The 18,697-nt window shown below is 37.9% G+C and overlaps 1 protein-coding gene across 2 annotated transcripts in view; it reads right to left on the bottom strand.

The window, feature by feature from the left end:
• The window catches only part of NRG1 (neuregulin 1), an 889,211-nt gene that overhangs the window by 129,209 nt on the left and 741,305 nt on the right, over window positions 1-18,697 (bottom strand). Inside the window, exons 3-5 of one of the 2 annotated variants that reach the window (XM_087814157.1) lie at window positions 17,105-17,226; window positions 9,291-9,341; window positions 7,035-7,085 (exon numbers count right to left, since the gene is read on the bottom strand). In XM_087814157.1, coding sequence (XP_087670283.1) covers window positions 7,035-7,085; window positions 9,291-9,341; window positions 17,105-17,226 — 224 coding nt within the window. The remainder of the gene's footprint in view (window positions 1-7,034; window positions 7,086-9,290; window positions 9,342-17,104; window positions 17,227-18,697) is intronic. The other variant, XM_087814158.1, reaches the window with a different exon arrangement.

Genomic DNA, 18,697 nt, shown 5'->3' with positions numbered 1-18,697 from the left:
CCGCTTTCCCTTTCTTTAGGTGCAGGGCCCTGCTTTCTGTAATGAATCCATAGCATGCAGGTCCCAGGGGGCGAGCCCATCTGCCTCACTAACCCAAACACACAGGGCTGGATATCCGACCCTGCCCCGGCCCAGCAGTCACTCATCTCCCTGGATACGGTAATTCCTTTGGGGTAGGCATCTGATGCGAGCAGGGCCAATCAGATTCTCCCTTAAACTCTGCTGTTCGGATAAGGGAGTAGACTGTCTCTTTTTAGATTAGGAGCTGAGGAGATACAGGCTTCGAGATACCAGCCGCTATCTCCCTGCCAGGCAGTCAAAAGCCACTGAGAATGAAGCTAACATTTGTAGAGGGGAAAAAAAGAAGCATAAAGACTAAGAAACAAGCCTATGATATCACTTGAGCCTCTGGATCAGCTTTATGTTGAAGCTCTTGGAGTTGAATTTCTATCACTTTCGACTGAAAAACTCCTAACTGCATCACTGTTCAGATTTTTTGCTGCCTTTTCATGCTGTTCCTCACTCCTTCCTCTGACTTGTTCCTTTTTTTTTACTTTATTTTTTGGGAGTGGGAGAGCTGTTTCTTATGGCGTTCAGGGTCTTTTAATTTAAAGGCCTCTGTCCCATCTTCCTGTTTCTCAGATCCCTAGATAACTTGGGAAAAAATGAAGAACTAAGAAAGCCACAAAGTTCAACATGAGAAAATTTATCAAAATCTTCCTAGCTCTGCCCTCCTAGCTGCTTTCTTGATATCTGCTTCCTCTGTCTCCATGCTCTTACCTTCACTTCACCATTTAAAAAAATTAAAAATATTTTATATATCCATTTCACTAATCTGTCTCTATGATTAAAAACCCTTACTATAGTTTTACTACTTCTCTTAAACAGGAAACATAAAACTGTCCTTCCCTCTCACAGCTGATATACAAAAAGATGGAAGATATTTTTAAATGTAAAGAGACTCTTCCAGTAAAAAGCACCCAGGAGAATAAAATACAGAGAAATAATTGCTCCAGGTCTAATATTTTTCTACTAACAGATTTGGCTATCACACAAATAATTTCTAGGATTTATAATGTTATCCACTAAATTAAATAGTAGTTAGCCTGGAACAAGGCAACACATCTATCCCAAACATAAACTACCACCAAGGAAAATTTGCCCTTTGGATGAAGGTCATATTCCCATTAGAACAATGGCTCTACGATTATTCCCATCTCTGTAAATAGCATGTTTTGAAAAAGACCACATCATTCTCAAAGTAACAAAGCCAAAGAGTCAGTCACTAACATGATTCTAGACCAATGTCTCTGCCTCATTTTATAGTATTAACCCCCTGAATTGTGTTACCATGAACTAAGGGCTCTCCTATCTATTTCACTACCTTGTAGGTTGCAAAGAGTGTACTAATTCAGTAAAGTTGGCTTTGGGATTACTTGGATAAATGTGATTGTATTCCTGGAATCTTTACAAAAATTCCATTTCGATGCCTTTTGTTGTTTTTAAGATGGCCTAACCTTGAGCTACTGTATGGATCCCATAAGAGTATGTAATAAAAGACTGTAAGATTTGAAATCAGAAGATTAAGGTTTAAATTTCTGCTCTACTACCTACTTAGTTTTTGAATTTGGACATGTCAGAAATTTCTGAGTTTCAAGTCTTTCATCTAAGACTTGGGATAAAATGGGATAAAATCTAGGTGACATCGAGTTACTGTGTGAATAAATGATTCAATAAATAAAAATATGCCTTAGAAAATATATAGTATGATACAAATATCAGTTATTTATATATACATAGCACCCACACATACAGTTGTATGGTTCAAAAGAACAATTTTGTAGAAGGTTAATTTCAACCAAATACAAAAGGTTAACTATGATTTAGCTTATTATAAGCTTGATCAAAAGTTTTGAGATTATCTTGTCAGCAGTGGGACACAGTGAGAGACACTGAATGACTTCAGAAAGGACAAAGGCAGAACTGAAGAGTTATATTAGAATTGCAGGTAGTACTAAGAAAAAAAGTAAGATACATTTACTTAAAAAATGAATGAACTGAATAGGAAGGTAATAAACAGCCTGAGCATATGAATGTCTGTGACATACAAGTGCCTACTCCTGCTCCAAGTCACTGTATTGCATGTCATTGTATTGCATATCTGTAACTAAGTCTAAGCAATCAGAGACAAAAATATACCAGTTGGGCAATTTCCTTTGCAAAGTATCCTTTTATTGCTATATGATGCATAGTAAATTGTTTGTCTACAATAGACAGAGCCACCACACCCTTGAAAATGCCATGTTTATAAAAATTTGGAAATACAATTTGCATTCAATTAGAAGTAGCTCTCCAACAGAGGCAGGGCAGTGGTCATATTTTGCCACCAATAAAGTTCTAAAATTGAAATGCTATTTTTCCAGCTGAGAATCATTTAGCAAAGGTTCGAGCACTTTCCTCTACAATTAAAGCAGGTAAGTCAGTTACAGCTGAGGGTGGAATATAAGAACCATAGCTCTACATCTCACCAATGGTCTAATCTAATCAATATATATTACTGGGTTGTTCCAAAGCGAAAACACTGTCTCATTATAACTGAAATGTCTCAGCAGACAAAAGAGCTTTTTTTCCCCTTCAGCTAGCTCTTTTAGGTGCCAAATTAAAGATTGAATTGTTCATTTCATTCAGCGATTTAAAAGAGAACTTCCTGGATAAGTTCCTTTAAAATGCAGCCTTCACTGAGAATATATAATATTTTGAAAATACAGTGATTTCTTGGCATAGAGCTTTCAGCAGCATCATTTAGACTAAAAGTCATTAACCCCTTTCCTCCCCCAACAGTAGAGCTCGTGTCCTATATTGTTCCAATAAGATGCAAGGACTCCCCTGATTTCCAGTCTCCCTTCAGGGCCACATCACTCCTTTAGGGGCTCACTCTCCTTCCGTGTATAGGGGAGACCACCTAATGGGGCTCAATGAATCCCATTCATTTCCCCCATTAGGCTTCCCAGTATGGGTCTGAGATGCACAGGGTTATACAGGCATAGAAACTGAGTCCCAGGGAGGTTAAATAACTTGCCTAAGATTACACAGTAATTTACAGCGGCACTGTTTAGGCTTAAGAGCAGAAGCCATCCAAAGTGTGCATTCTTTCCATGTGACCTCTCCACCTGGCACCTCAGGTGTGGAACATGAAGGTGACGGCCGCCGCGGGTTCCGGGCAATGCGTTTACCTCAAACTACCGCATATGCTCCCAATGCACTTTGCTGCTCGCAGAATCTCAGTCCTTTGAACATTAGTCTTCTTCTCTTTGAGGCGACTAAACCTCACGCATCATCATATTGACTAGATCTGAACCATGCTTGTGTGACTTTAGACAAGATACATCCGTTTCATCATCTGACAAATGGAATAAGGTTTTGTGAGGACCCTGAGCCATTGTTCCCGGGAATCACCTAACCCAGTGCCTGGCACACAGTAGGCCTTCAATTAACATTTGCTGTTATTATTATTATTACTACTAAGGACTGTTTTCCAAAAACTTATCTTAACCTTCTTTCCTAGTTCTATTCATTTGGCTTTTCATTTTTGTTTTCTTCATTTATACATTCAATTGGAATGGATGGGGTTTAATTTAGTAAAGTGGTTGGTGTAACAATCGTATCTTTTACAGCATTCGACAAAATTGTCGGCAAAATGGGGTCCCGGGCAGCTGGCACTTCAGAGAGCAGTCATTAAGGTTTGTCCTAAACAATCCATTCTCTTTTCTGCTGATTGCGTGTAAAGCAGGAACAAGATAGTCCTACTGACAGTTTTGTAAGGTTCAAGTTCTCCTGAAGCCTGTCACTTCTGTGTAATAGGACACTCATTTAGCAAGTTATTTATACACTTATAAATCACTGGTGGCGTGATTTACAAAAATAAAAATAAAATAAAATGAAGAAAAATAATGTTGCTCTTTATCAGGAGATTATTCTAACAATCTTTAAAAAATTATAATTAACGATTCTAAAAATAGTGAATGTACAATGCAAGTTCCCAATCTCAAAAAAGAAGTAGTTAAAATTTGCCTCACAAAGGCAAGGATTGTTAACTTTGGTATTCTGCCAATATTTATGAAATGCTAGGAAAAATAAATACAAAGGGGAGAAAAGTGATAAGGTGTTTGTTAATGGAAAAGAGACCCCCTAAAAAAACCTCAGGTCAGGAATGATCTCTTCATTGTTACAATGATTGAAAAAATTATTTAAAGACTTTAGATTTAATTTTTTTAAAAATTTCTTCTTAGTATTTAATGACATGGGTAAAATGTGGATGATACATTAAGTAAATAAAGACAGAATGGGTAAGTAGAAAGCGAGAGTGAAAAGCACTGATTAGAAGAAAATATGCTAAAATATTAGCAATTTAACTTTGAGTAGGTAGGCAGGCAATTTTTAATTTCTTCTTTCTGCTTTTTCTATTCCAAAATGAAGAGACAAGGAGAACTTTGGGGGCTGGAGGGGTCAGGGAAGGCTCTGGGGAGACACAGGATGTTGGCAGAGATTGGCCTGGCATCCCAGGCAGGGCACCTAGCAGGGTCAAGGACATGAACTACCACCGCTGAACCCTCGCAAAAGGGGCCCAGCAGGGAGAGTCTCTAGACAGGACCAGCAGGAGAGGATCCTTTCTTCGAAGGTGTGCACACTGGTGCCTAAGGAGCCGAACGCCTCTTCCACACTGACCCGAAAAGCACCCCAATCATTACAACACATAACAGGTTTGCTGAATCCATACTACTACTTCAGGATGGCTTTTCGAAATTGACTTCAGAAAACACCGATGTCAACAGTTCAAAGGATGCAGCCCTCACAGACGTGACTGCGCTGTAATAGCATCGTTCCTTTCTGGGGAAAGTAAGTGCAGAAAACTTTGTTCTTCGGGGCTGATTATTTCTGACCCACGTGAACTCTTCAAGGCCTTTGACTCTTTTATGTATTTTGAATCTCTAAGTCCAGCTTATCGTTCTTGCTGATTCTTCCAGTGTCACCTCGGGTCTTTACTGAACGGAGCTTTGTGCCTGTCACAGGCCTCCGCAATGCAGGGTTCTGCGAGACGCTGCCTTTAAGGGAACCGAGAGCCTGGCCACGCTGTCACTGTTCCAATCAAGGCTGGACTTAGCATCCTGCCACTATTGCTTTACATTTTCCAATTACAAAGCATACTTTCGTGAGATCAAAAACTGTCTTAGTTAATCAACGTAACCATATTTACTGAGAGCCTACCGTGGATAAAGAGGGATGTACAAAAATGGTACGCTGAGCTAGTTTAACATACTAGCACTAAAGCCTTCTTTCTGTGTCTTAAATCTTTACCAAATATCAGGAACTAATTCTGCCGAGAGTTAGAGATTGGTGTCGGATTTCAAAATTATTTTCTCTCTCAACAGTATTGCAATGAATAGAAATGTAAACTGAGAGATTCATTTCAGTTCCCTAAAGCTGTGGAAAACCAAAAGAAATATTTCTTCCATTCCATAATTACTCGGCTGTGCTTGAGGATAGCATCCATCGCCCCATTAATGATAGCATGAGGGTTCCAATTACAAGAGTTTCAATAACTTTATTCAATGAATCATGCAGGAGAGAAATTATTCCCAGAACAAAACGCCAAAGAGAAAAACCCGGTATTTGCTTTTGTGTAATAAGCACTCAAATATATAAAACAAAGCACAACATGATTCCTTAATGCTAGTCAGCTAAAATCTATATAATTACACTAATCTTTTTATAAGTAGAATTAAATAACTACTATCCCAAACTCCCCAGAGGGATTATCATTTTGGAGTATGTAATAATGAGTGCCCTTGCAATTCAGAGGAAGCTAATTTATTCCTTTCTAGCATTTTATTTCCTGTTTGATTTTACAAGATCGTCGTCATCAATCCAATTGAATGATGCTTTATCTAGCTAAAATGTAGCCAAAACATTATACTTCATGCAGTAAAAAAATATGTTTACATCATATCATTACAATTTTGTCACCACCAATCTACAGGGAAAGGCTTTAAGTCAAACTGGATCTATTTAAACAGATTTGCAAAACAACCAAAGTTGCCAAAAGTACAGACCTTCTTTTCAAGGGCTTCCTACCATGCTGATAGTCAAAGGAAACTGTTCTTTAAACAGCCTCCAGGTTGGAACTGAATAATTGGGAACATCTATTTATTGAGGAGCTTAGCAAACTGAGAAACGGCTTTAAATAAAGAGCTAAAATAAGGGAGAGAAAGACTGTAGTTATAAGTTTTGTTTTCAAGGTCGGATAAATTCCCCTGCTGGATATCAAAATTTAATGCTATGCTATTCACAATTTATAAGTATGAAAACTATTTTTACTAGTCCTCTCTAATAATGTCTTCAGTTCCCCTGACAGAGCACAAGGCACCAATCAGTCTAACAGTTGTAGAACTCCATACTCACAAAGCACATTTAACATTAAACGGATGAAAATTAATCTGAGATCTTGCCTAGGGACTTGCTTTCAAGCATTTTCATAATTAGTCACTTGCTATCAAATTTGAATTAAGGGCATCTATATATAGTTTCCTAACTCCATCACAGCACATGTTATATGAGAACTGAGGAGGTTGGAAGAGGGGACCCAGGCAGCTGGGTATTATGCCTCAGGCAGTTGCTGAAGGCATCATGACACACTTTAAAAAAAACCAAACCACAATGTTCTCTATTGCTCACTCAGAACTAGGCCTCAGGGGCTATTCAGTTATTTTCCAACATTTAAAGACTCTACATTATCCTAAAACGCCCACGTGTGTGGTATCTGTTAATATCCAGATGTATCTTAGGGGGAGGGGGTATCTAGTGGACCCCAAGCATAACAGGGGACCATTTCTATTTCAAACAGCAAGTACCGTCCTGCTTCCAACCTTGATACATGGTCCCTCAGTAAGGGTAGAGGGTAGATGTGAACACGACCTTCAGAAGCATACACTGTCTTGTGTTAAAAACTAGTGAACAGAATATTTAAATATACTTACATGAAGAAGTATTTGCTCCTTCGGTTGTTACTGATATTCTAATGGGAGACTCTATAAAACATAAGAGTGGAATGAGGCTTTGTTGAGTCATGCCACTTGGATTCTTACATTAGAAATTGGCCAGGCTTGGGTATCATCTAGAGAGAGGGCTAGAAAACAGTGCAACAGAAAAGCTGAAGCATCTCAAAGTCAAAGGAAGAGAAGTGCAGTAATCAAAGACCACTGAGTATTTCTGTAGTCCAGATCCAAAGACTGCTGAAAGAGACGGACATGGAGTGGGTCCATCTGCAAGGATATCCCACACCAACTGCTGTTTGCACTTCCTAGAAGTACTACTCTAAACAGAGCCACACTACAGGCGACATAGACAATTCCTTCCCTGAAGTGTGGTCTTGATTTTTAAAAATGTGAAACCAAAGAGAACAATCCCCATATTCAGAGAGAATGGAAGTCAACTTTCATGCACAGAGAAAATAAAAAATAAAGGAAGAAGCATGAGAATATTTTCAGGCAACTTGGTTGGCATAACCATCCTAACCAAACACAGTGCTGAATAAAGTCCATGCACAGTCCACTTAAGGAGTTATACTAGGATTCAAACAAAACATGCTAAGTAAGCACATAATACAATCACTGGGGAGGTACAGTAGCAAGATCCTCTCAGGGTAGCAAGGAAAGGAGGGAAACCAGTAGGTAAGTACAGACCTAGCATAAAACATAACTCATGCAGGAAAAAAAGCATAGGACCTAAGGGTTTTTATTAGTAAGAAATAAGAATTTGGTATCAAAGAAGGATTGAAATTCAGCAGCCAAAAGTTATAAAGATTCAAGTCATATATCAAAAAATAATAGTCTAAATTTCCAAGTCAAGCACCACATAAATTTAAAAGTTCAGCGTTGTAACAGCATCTACTGGAGTTGGATAATTAAGTCCCTACATTAAAAAAAAAAAAAAAAGCCTCAGTGAAAGGCGAAGAGTTTCAGATAACTCAACATTTTTTTTTCTTTTGATCTGTTTCCCTTCCTCTCTCCTTCCCTCCCTTTCTAAGAAAAGTAAGAGCCTCTTACGAGTCCAGGATCATCTCACCCTACAACACAGATACGTACATCTTAATAAGACCCATGAATATGCCCTAAATATGGCCAAAACAGTCTAAGATATAGAGAAATATAGCTTTTATGATTTTTAACAATGGCTTTGAAAGGAAGATAAAAAACTGGTGAAGGTAAGATAAAAAATAGTTAGATCGTGCTGTGTCAGATTATATGGCCTCTTATAGGTTCAACAAGCTACAGGCCGTAATTACAAAAATCAATAAAGCCAAAACTAAATATGGGGTAATGAATGGAAAGACTACTGAGCTTGCTGAGCCATATGACTTAACATTCCTAATGCTTCAATTTTCTTGTTTGTAAAATGAAGAAAAATAATGTCTCATGAATCTGTTGTTATTATCAAATGAGTTGTAAAAATCTTTATAAACTGTAAAGTATCAGGGACAAAGAGAGTTATTATACCTTTGAAGTAAGTTTTAAGTCAGGTCTGCAAAAATTTGCTCCCAGTTGAACATTAATTTTTAAATATGCTAAAGTTCTGTTTACTACAGAATTATAGAGGATAAGAAAAAGTAAAAAATAAAATTAGAGTAGATTAAATGTATAATTAGCAGAGAAATGAATGAATTATGGTTATACATACATGCATTAGTATACTTGGGCTATAAGTAGTGAGTATCTGCACAGACTATAATTGCTCTCAGCAAATATTATAGGCAAGTGAGAAATAAACAAACCAAAAACAAAGGCAACCACATTTTCAAAAGTCATTGCTTTGTTTTTTAAGTCTACAATCCCACAGCTGATCATTAGGAGCCCGAAGGTCAGATATCGGACATTGACACATTCCCCAGGAATAAACTAGGGTAGATGAAAGAGCGCAGAGGCAGCTAAGAAGATATAAAAACTGAATTTATAACCCAGATGTCTCCTTTACTGTTCTAATGTCACTAAATTGTATCTAGACATAGATTCCTTCTCCTCGCACATGCTTCTCATGCCCAAGTTCAGACATACATCAAGAACTGCATTCCAGTAAGCAAAATCCAAAAAGGCAGAATGGGCTGGAGGAAAATATTGGGGCAGAAAACAGAACAGCTAAAATCTGGACACAGAAGGGGTTCTGATTAGTAGAAGGAGCAGCCAGCAGTGATGTGTGTCATTCTGGTTAGTAACACTTGACAAGCCTAATTTCCTTACCTGAAGACACATATGCTCTTTCAGTTGAGGCTGGCATGCCAGTGATGATCTCTGCAAAAAAGAAAAGGTGATAGGATATTATGATGTATAATCGCGAGGCTGGGAACCGGTTCCACAGCCTGCCTTCAACAGAAAAATGAGTGTAAAGGAAGGAAGTATTGCAAGAGGGTGAAGAAAGCCAGGCTTTATCTGTACAGAGAGCTAGAAATGCAAAAAAATAAAAGACTATCTGGTCAAGCACTTCTTCTTTCTTGAGCCAAGAGCATGAGATGAACTGTGCTAGAATAATTAGGAAGAATTTACTGCCCCCACTGGGGTCAGTGAAGGACAGTATATGGCAAAGAGGTTGAGAAATAGTAGAACAAGGAACATCAAAGCTATAGTCAGAATTTTAAAATTGTAGGTCTTTGGAGAATTACATTGTGTTCAAAAACAAAAGCAGGCAATGTTTCTAGTTGGGACTGATGGAAAACATCAAGCTCTGGCATTCAACTCTATATAAAATTGCCAATAATAATGAAGATGGATGCTTTATCTATGATAGACATTTCAGCTGCTCGGTAGGATGCAGAATTAGTAGGCGGCTCCCACCCCAAGGCAACGAAGAATGAACCTGCACACTCCGGGCACATTATTAGCACGGGAGCTGTGAGAGCCTTGTTCACGCTTGGACTTGCTTTCTTATCACCTTTATGATGAAATAAAGAATGATTACATTGTCTAACTAATTCTGTGTTCATTCAGTCCTTCTGCAAAGGGGTGTTCAGCTGTTCTGCTGTAATATTTCCAATAAGGCATAGTTTTGTGAAGCCTGGGAAGATGTAGAGATGTAATGATGAATATCATTCAGCTTTCACTGTGTGTATAATGATTGTTAAGTGATTTAATAGTATTTTACTGTTTACTAACCAGGACAAAGAGATGAGTTGAATTCATTATGATACATAAACACACACACACACATTACAAAAGTTACTAGATCCTACTAAAATCCTAAGCAGGTCAAATATGCTATCAATTAATAGCCTGTTAATCATGGAGTTAGAAAAGTTCATGATCAATGTAATCATCTTTGAATATAGATATGACCATTTAGGGTTTCCATGATAGGACTAGCCTAGTAGGTAAGAGAAATTAATTTAAGTGGCAATATTTCTTCAACCTCAGAAGCTTCTCTAGGGATAAGAGGTTTTGTGAAATTGGAAGGAAAAAGTGCATGTGAGACTCTGCAGGGATGCCTGAAGAATAAGCATCGGGTTGTAAATATGACTATACAAGGATCGGAAATCTACCTTTAGTAAGACCATGTGTGTCCTTCTCATGCAAATTAAGTATCGATCCTCTCTAATCAACCATTAAGCGGACAAAGCCTTCCAGGTGTGAGATTATTATCAAGTCACCAAAGTTGTCTCCATAGGTCCTTATACCCACTAAAAAATGGGACAAAGAGAAAGGAACCGTCTGGGAGGGTGTATGATATCCTCGGACTTTCTCGAGCAGCATTAAAGAGGCTATTTGGAGTTGGTAATACGGCAATATCTGTTTCCAAAGTGGCTACAACTAGCTTTCTTGATCTGGGCTGCAGAAAATGAAATTGCTCTCCTTTGGGGAAAATTTAATCTGAGAGAAACATTTTAATCAAAGATTCACAGCATTTGTCTTTCTTTATGACTCCCTGGAAGATCCACAGTCCCAGCAAAGTGCCCACACTGGGAGAGATGCTTCCTCCTGCGGTCCTTCAGGGTCCATCAGTGACAATGACAGCCACACTGGAGAAGTAAGCTCAGAGTCACAGGACCTGGGCAAACGTCCCAACCCCAGCATGAATAAAGACTCTTCACATTTATTTTTGACAAACTAAGTAGCTGGTCACTGTGACCTTCCAAGGGAAAAAAAAATTAGAACTTTTCCATCCTCTGCATAAAAGATCTCATGTTAGAGGAGAGGTTAACCATAACGTTTCCTTTTTTAACTGAATGGTACACTAAAACACCAGAACAGGAGGTTACTACAGAGATGTACCTATACAGAGGCAACTTAAAATAACCTCCATTCCTATAATTAGATATCTATCCTGGAGGCCTTTAAAAATATCTGTAATGATTATAGCTCCAAATAAAAATCTTCTGAACTGTCCTGGGGGAAATATAAACTCAGAAGTTATATACGTCTAGACTAAAAGAATCTTGCTAATAAGAAAAGTTCATCTTTTTTATTAAAACCACTCAACAAACACTTTTATGTGTTTGAGGTAGAATTCATAGATTTAGAAAACAACCTTTTGTTAGAAGTGTGACTGAAAAGAATTTTATCTTAAACTATAGATTTAAAAATTATTAACTCCCACAATCTCTTTGATGTTTATTTAAGTATCGTATTTTCCCATAGCAATTTGGAATATTAACTTTGTTAATTTATAAAGGACATCCCCTTCATTAGTGCAAAATAATGACGATTTAGAATCATCAGGAATTGGATACAACTTACGCTGAGTAGGCGAGTAAACATAAGGAGCATTAGTGTATTTGTAATGTTTGAATGCCTTCTTAATAAATTGGATCTGGTCTCAAGGAAAAGTTGCAGTGTCTGAAAATCACACCTTCTGGAAAGCAATTTTTCTAATCATTATATATGCATGACTTGTTTGAGTCTTCACCATAAGCATAATATAATAAATACAACTATTTAGCAAAATACACATATTCATATGTATACAAACATATATAGGATATTTCTGTGTGCATTTAAACATCAAATTATGTGACTGTTAGTCTAAAATTACAGGCATTGTCATGCATACAAAACATGTGATCAAGTCTCCTTTTTAAATATTTAAGATGGGCACCCATGTATTAGCTCTGGTAAAGGTAACTTCAGGAACAACTTGGAGGGTCTGAATTCTTGCTCATAATGAGCACTTACTTTAAAGCAACTGGGAAATTTTGAAGTTAATAAATGGTGTAGACAAGATAGATACTATGCATTAAAAAGACAACTCTATTCCACTCATATTAGCCTCCTCGGGACTCCTACACGGTATGCCATAAATGGAGACTGCTCTACCAATATTGAACATATTTTATATGCTTCTCTGTATAACTATAGGTTGTTCACCAATACCACAACATTTGCAACAGCATTGTCAACTTGGGAGAAAGGGTGAGGCTAAGCCCATTACCCACATGAGACAGTTTTTTTAAAGGACCAATTGATGTATTAATCAAATTTCATAGAAATAATATTTTTCTGCTCATCGTAAATGAAACAGCTGTTTTATTGCTGTGAGCCCATTTGCTCCTATGGGATCTTGAATCTCACTCAAATAATTATTCTTCTGATTAAAAAAGAAGAAAACCTAGTAGAAGACATGATTGATGAGTTATATATTTTCCTGTGTTAATCTTTTAAAAGGCAGCAGTATTTAATTAATTTGAAAACCAGCTAGGTTCTCTTCCCTAGTCTGATGCCCAAGAGTTTTCATAGAGCTTCTTAGCTAAGAATTAATTGCTAAATTAAAGTTTCCTATACAAAATCCCAGTTAAATAAAATAAACATAAACCTACAGTGTGAGCTTTGTAAGCACAGTGCAGATGACCTTGTAAGCTGCTATATTTGCATTTGTAAAAGGAATCCACTTGTATCCATCATGTAATGATGACTTTCTCTGAGATCCTTCTTTATATGAAAACTCAACTGGACTGTGTTAAATTTGCATAATCCCAGAAGTAATTAGCAGCTTCCATAGGTTTAGATCTGTCTACTGTATGACAAAACCTTTTTTTCCAAATAGGGTAGGAATTAAAAGGCATTAGAAAGGCAGAGAACATATAAGTTTTTAAAATATAGCTTAACAAACTGATTGGTTACATGTATATTATTTTCTAAATGCTTGAAAATAATGGAAATATGGTCATTGTTTCTCTCAAGCATAAAATGATTCAAGGGGAATTTCTTAGTTTTTTTTTTAATCATTTCATTTAGCTGTTAACCTAAGTAGATTTAAACAACGAGTTTCATTGCAGAAAGTTCTGAATGTTGAATAGAAGACTTTTATGATATGCTAATTTAACTTTAATAGTTATAGAACTATCTTAATAGGATTTAACATAATGTCACATAGTAAGGTCATCTTGCTACATTTTTTTCTTTTTTTCTGGGAAGAAAACAGACTTCCTACATGTCTTCTCCTAACCCCTGCCATCCTTCCTAGAATATTATACCAAAATATATCCTAAACACATTGGCTGAAAGAATAGAGCAGTGTGCGAATTTAAGTAAATCACAAGGAATCTTTTGCGTAGGATGGAACTGGGGTGACTGGCTCCAGCAACATACCAGGATCTCTCATCAAGGCTACCTGCAAAGGAATGATCAATGCATCGTTGTGGACTTATTAGAAATATGGGAGAGGGAACTAAGACAGCCCAAAATAAACAAAATTACTGATATCTTGTAGAAGCATAAATTAAAATCTCAAGGGAGTTCTATATAATATTTTGATAACATTCATACCTCTCAGCCTTTCTCCTAGGACCCCACAGAAAAAGAAATTCTTGAGATTTCCACTCTGTCAGCCCAAGTCAACAGCAAGTGTACATTAGGAAGAGAGGGCGTAGCCACGTGGCAGTTCACAACCACACCAGAGTGTTCTTTTTCTCTCTAAAAGAGTGTTTCTCTACAACCTTTGCCCAGATTCCTAGGGAGACAGGGATGAACAACAGAAATCCAGCGCCCCACAGAGCTCAGGCCCAAGCTGACTTCTGTGATAACCAGCCTTGAGCTGAAGAGAGCAGTGGGAGAGGGTGAAAGATCAGAAAACTACGTTTGTTTCTTTTGATTGCTCCCTAACCAGTGAGAAGAGTCTCCCCCGTTCACACAGGGCACTGGCCTCAGCCCTGGCCAAACCAGTGGCTCCGATGAGCTGCACCCGCCCCCCCCGTTGCTCTGAGACAGGGGTGACCCTCGATTCCTGCTCTGCTCTCCTGGGCTGAGGCCCTGGTGCCACCTCACGCGAGGGCACACGGTCTGCAAGCTTTCTAGCTTTTTCCAGGTGGGCTGGTGCAATAAGCTCTGCCGGTCAGAGTCTCGCTATGGGAAGTTTAATTTGGGAGCCAGGGAAACAATCAGGCAGGAGTTAAAACTGGCAGAATGCCTTAAAAAGAGCCATGAGGAAGAAGGTGGCCAGGAGGGATCATGACCAGGGTGGAGTTTAGAATCATGAAGCACAGTTGACGGCAGGAGACATGAGAGGATACAAGAGACGGCGGATGAGTCGAGAAGTATCTGAGGCACACGAAAGGCAGAGACAGAGAAGGCCACAAACTCCCTGGGTTGAAATTCTTAGAGATGCCTGAGTTCAGTTCCATCTCCTTGAGGCCCAGTGATAATGAAGCTCTACTTCTCCCCCAGGGAATCTCTTTCTCCTTATGCCTCACACCATCCCTTCAGTTTTTATTCTTTATAAGCCAAAGAATTTACCTAAAACACTGGCAAACACACAGTCAGGTAGAGAGTGAGCTACACAGGACCAGGAATGAAAGGGATCGGGGTCATGTCCCCTTCTGCTAGTAAATATCTTCTGATCCTGAATGTGTCTGTCCTAAGACACAGTCTAAGTCTCCATTTCTTTTTAACACAATGAGAGGACTACATAAGGATGAACTTTTCCTAATGTTCTAAGGAGAAAACAAAAACAAGACCACCTCTCATTGCAATTGAGAGTCTTTGCTCTCCTTCAGATGCTTGATACTTTAAATAAACCAATGAAAACCCACTCCCTGAAGAATTTTAGGTGGTTAAGGATGACCTTCTTATAATATTCCATGACCTTCCCTTTGTTCTAGTCAGGTCAAAAAGATTTATTATCCAAAACATACCTGCTTTCATTTCTCTACATTATGATTGGTCAATAACATATATTGAAAATCAAAACCAGTTTTGAATGAATATGCACAAATGTTGTTTCTCCTATGAGAGAAATGTGAAAAGCCATATTTCCCAACTTTTGGCATCCTCTAAATAAATAAAAAAGGAATCCTATACATTTTTTTCCAGAAAAAAATATAGCGTTAAATAATTCATTGCTTAATCCAGTAAAACAGAAAACACGGAATAATCCATATAATGCCACTGTCAGCACTCAGGGAGACCATGGCACTTACTCTAATTTGATTTCCTTGGGACTTTATGGTACGCACAGCTACACAAATCTATTCTAACTGTCAAATCATAATTCAATAGCGTTTACCATGAGGAGACACATTGAATCAAGCCAGTGACAAACTGAGAACCAGCTACTAGACATGGTATGATAGGAAGAAAAAAAATAAGCCACTGAAATTAATTTATGAATTTGTGTTTCAAGCAGCATCTTATAAAATTCCACATGGGATAAAAATACTAGCAAAAATCTATTGTTTAACCAGTGCTGACTAAAAAGTAAAGAGATGTTATATTTCCTTATTTACATTTTAAGTGGCTTTTACATTTTTAAATCATAACCACCGCTCCTAAAAATACTAATGGAAACTACTTTCCACTGTCTCCTTTACTCTCTGTGGAGGGAGGTATTTAAAATGAAAGTGATGAACTTTGATTTCACTGCAATGGAGCAGTTGTTAGGAAGCCCTGAGAAGACTGAGAATTGACCTGGATTTTCCTAACCCTTCCATATTTTTATCTCACTCCTATCTATCCTATTAAGTCACCTGACACAACTACATATATCAGTCTCCTATGGAGTTGATCCTGAAAGTGACTTTTACTCTTCCCTGCTGGACTAGCAGTTTTACGTTATCATTTTAAGAGATCAGGCCTTTGCAGTGGACACGCTTTGTCATCTATCACCTAGAAGCAGTGCCAGGAGGCTTGGTTTCATCACAGGCGACAGGCTTGTGAGTAGTGAAGTGCCACATTCAGAAAACAAAAGAAGCTCCAAAGGTTTTGAAATAGCATATTATTATTTCAAGAGATTTAGACACTCACTGCCAGCTTCTATAGATGACTCCATCCAATGGTAGAGTACTGGGGTGTCATGAACAGAGAGCTACTAGCTGCTGGTCTCTGTTTCCTCAGGTATCTCAGAGAAACTGTCAGAGAGGAGGTGGTAACAAACCACTCATTTGTTTAACAAATATCTCCGGGCACTGTTTTCAGGAAAGCAGAGGCTGAAGCTTATATAGAGAGTAAAAAATGCTTTCCCTCGACTCTCCTAACTTCAGAATTAATAGGCCAACAAACAAACAAAGAAAAATACTGAATGGCCTAACTTTCTACTACCTAAAGCCAGATGTACTAAGAGTACATCTAGGCACATAAAAATTGCCAAGTTTGCCAAGACTGAGTCAAGATTATATTGTTTAAACACACAATGTACATATATTGATACATAATATACATGTATGTAAATATATACAATATACATAAATTCTGTATATACATATATGTTCTATAATAAATGCACACACACATATATATATACACACACACACATATTCTGTTGTTGATAAAGCCAAAGTCTTGACCGCCTTTCCTGACTAACTTAAGGGAAAGTACAACTTTTTTCTTGTAGAGACCAATCCTGTCTCTGCCATTCATGAACTTATCAAATTATTTTTTTTTAATCTATGTATATTTCAAGTCTATATTACCTTGGGGAGTCTTGGAGAGCTTTCTGAAGGACATACAAGATACATAAATTTTTTAAAATTTATTCATAATGAGATTTAATACACCAATTTATTACAAGTCTTACCGCATATCTTGATTACCCCTCTTACCGACTGAGAAATAGAATGCAGTAGGGCGTCTCTTACCATTTGAGTCCACAATGGTGATATTGGCAGAGGCGCTGTCATTTCCTAATTTGCTGATCACTTGGCACATATATTCTCCAGAATCAGCCAGTGATGCTTTGTTTATGCGAAGTTCTGACTTCCTATAAAATCAGGACAAAAGTGGTGTAAGTTTATTTCACAGAAATACAATGATCATCAAAATATATTTCACTGTCGTTTCAGAGTTCTCAGTCTCTCCCTCTCCACTCTATACTCGCCAATTAAAACACAGCTTTCCAGTACATGCATGATTTTACCAAGAGTAAAAGTGAGACATATCGCACTTAAGTTATACCATGGATATAGTCTTAATTTTATCTCCCAGATCAGGAATTTAAAAGAAATTTTCTCTAATTTTTCTTTTTCTTCCGCTACCACCACCGTTATGCCTCAGATTTTTCTCTCAACCCAACTGGTAAATTTTCTTTCCCTCCTATTTCTAAATGTCGCCAGCCACTAGGGTTTAGGAAAGTAAAAGAAGTGTAAAATCATTTCTTACAAACTTGGTAAGGTCAGACGCTTAAGGCTAGACTAGATTAAAATGCTCTGCATTTCTTTTCTTGTAGAGTAACATCAGGAATCATTTTAACTTTGAATGAAAAGGGTTTATCAGTTCCAAAAGAAAGGAAACTGCTCTTCCTTCAAGACCCTCATGGCTAGGAGCCCAGTACCACACAAATGGTTCTTAATGTTCAAATATATATTCATGCAACAATAGCACTCACTTTTATAAGCTCTGCCCATGAAATCAATGTCTGGCACTCTTTTTGAACATGGGCAGCATTGTGAATGCATCAGTCTATGTTTTACTATTGCACATAGCTTATAACTTAAGCAGTCTCTTATTTAAAAACTCGGAAATACTGTGATCGGCTCATCATTTACTAAAATCTTTTATTTTATTTCATTTTTTTCTGTAACTATATTTTAATAGGATTAGGTGAGTGTTATAATACAAAGCCTTTTAAAAGCATCCTTATATACTCAAGCCTGGTACTGGCTGCCTGGGCTCTTGAGAGGAGGACAGCAGGGAGAAAGAAGGCAGGGAGCAAAGATAGCAATTCAGGGTTATATGCAAATCTCCCATAAATTACACCTTCCAGTTTTTTTGGTGAATTTTCTGGTCCTTTGTCATATAATATTATTAAGTTAGAGCAATTATTCCAAATGTAATTCCTAGTATTCTCTTCCAGTCTAGCAAACTGAACCACGCGCCCAGTTCCGCATGTCAGCCTGATGGTCTTCCATCCTGGTGCTCCTGCATGTGTCCTTTCTTCCTCTTGGAGTGGGAAACCCACAATTCTAACCATCAAGATATTAGCTGACATGATCATGGAAGAACCATCTCAAGCGCCAACTCCTTCATCAAGACTTCCATGATCACGTAGCTGGAGCTGCTCTCTCCTTGGTCTAAATTCTGAGCTTTGAGTACCTCTCTCATGATCCTCAGAGTGCTCTCAACACGTCTTGTCTCTCAAGTTAGCACACACGCTTTAAAGGGAGAGTCTGTAATTTAAACTTCTGGGCATCACCGCTCTGCCCTTGGTGCATCCTCCGACATCATTAGATAAA

This window comes from Miniopterus natalensis, chromosome 2 (genome assembly GCF_054644295.1).
Source record: "Miniopterus natalensis isolate mMinNat1 chromosome 2, mMinNat1.hap1, whole genome shotgun sequence".
NCBI classification, from domain to species: domain Eukaryota; kingdom Metazoa; phylum Chordata; class Mammalia; order Chiroptera; family Miniopteridae; genus Miniopterus; species Miniopterus natalensis.
This window is presented reverse-complemented; position numbering and strand designations above follow the sequence as displayed.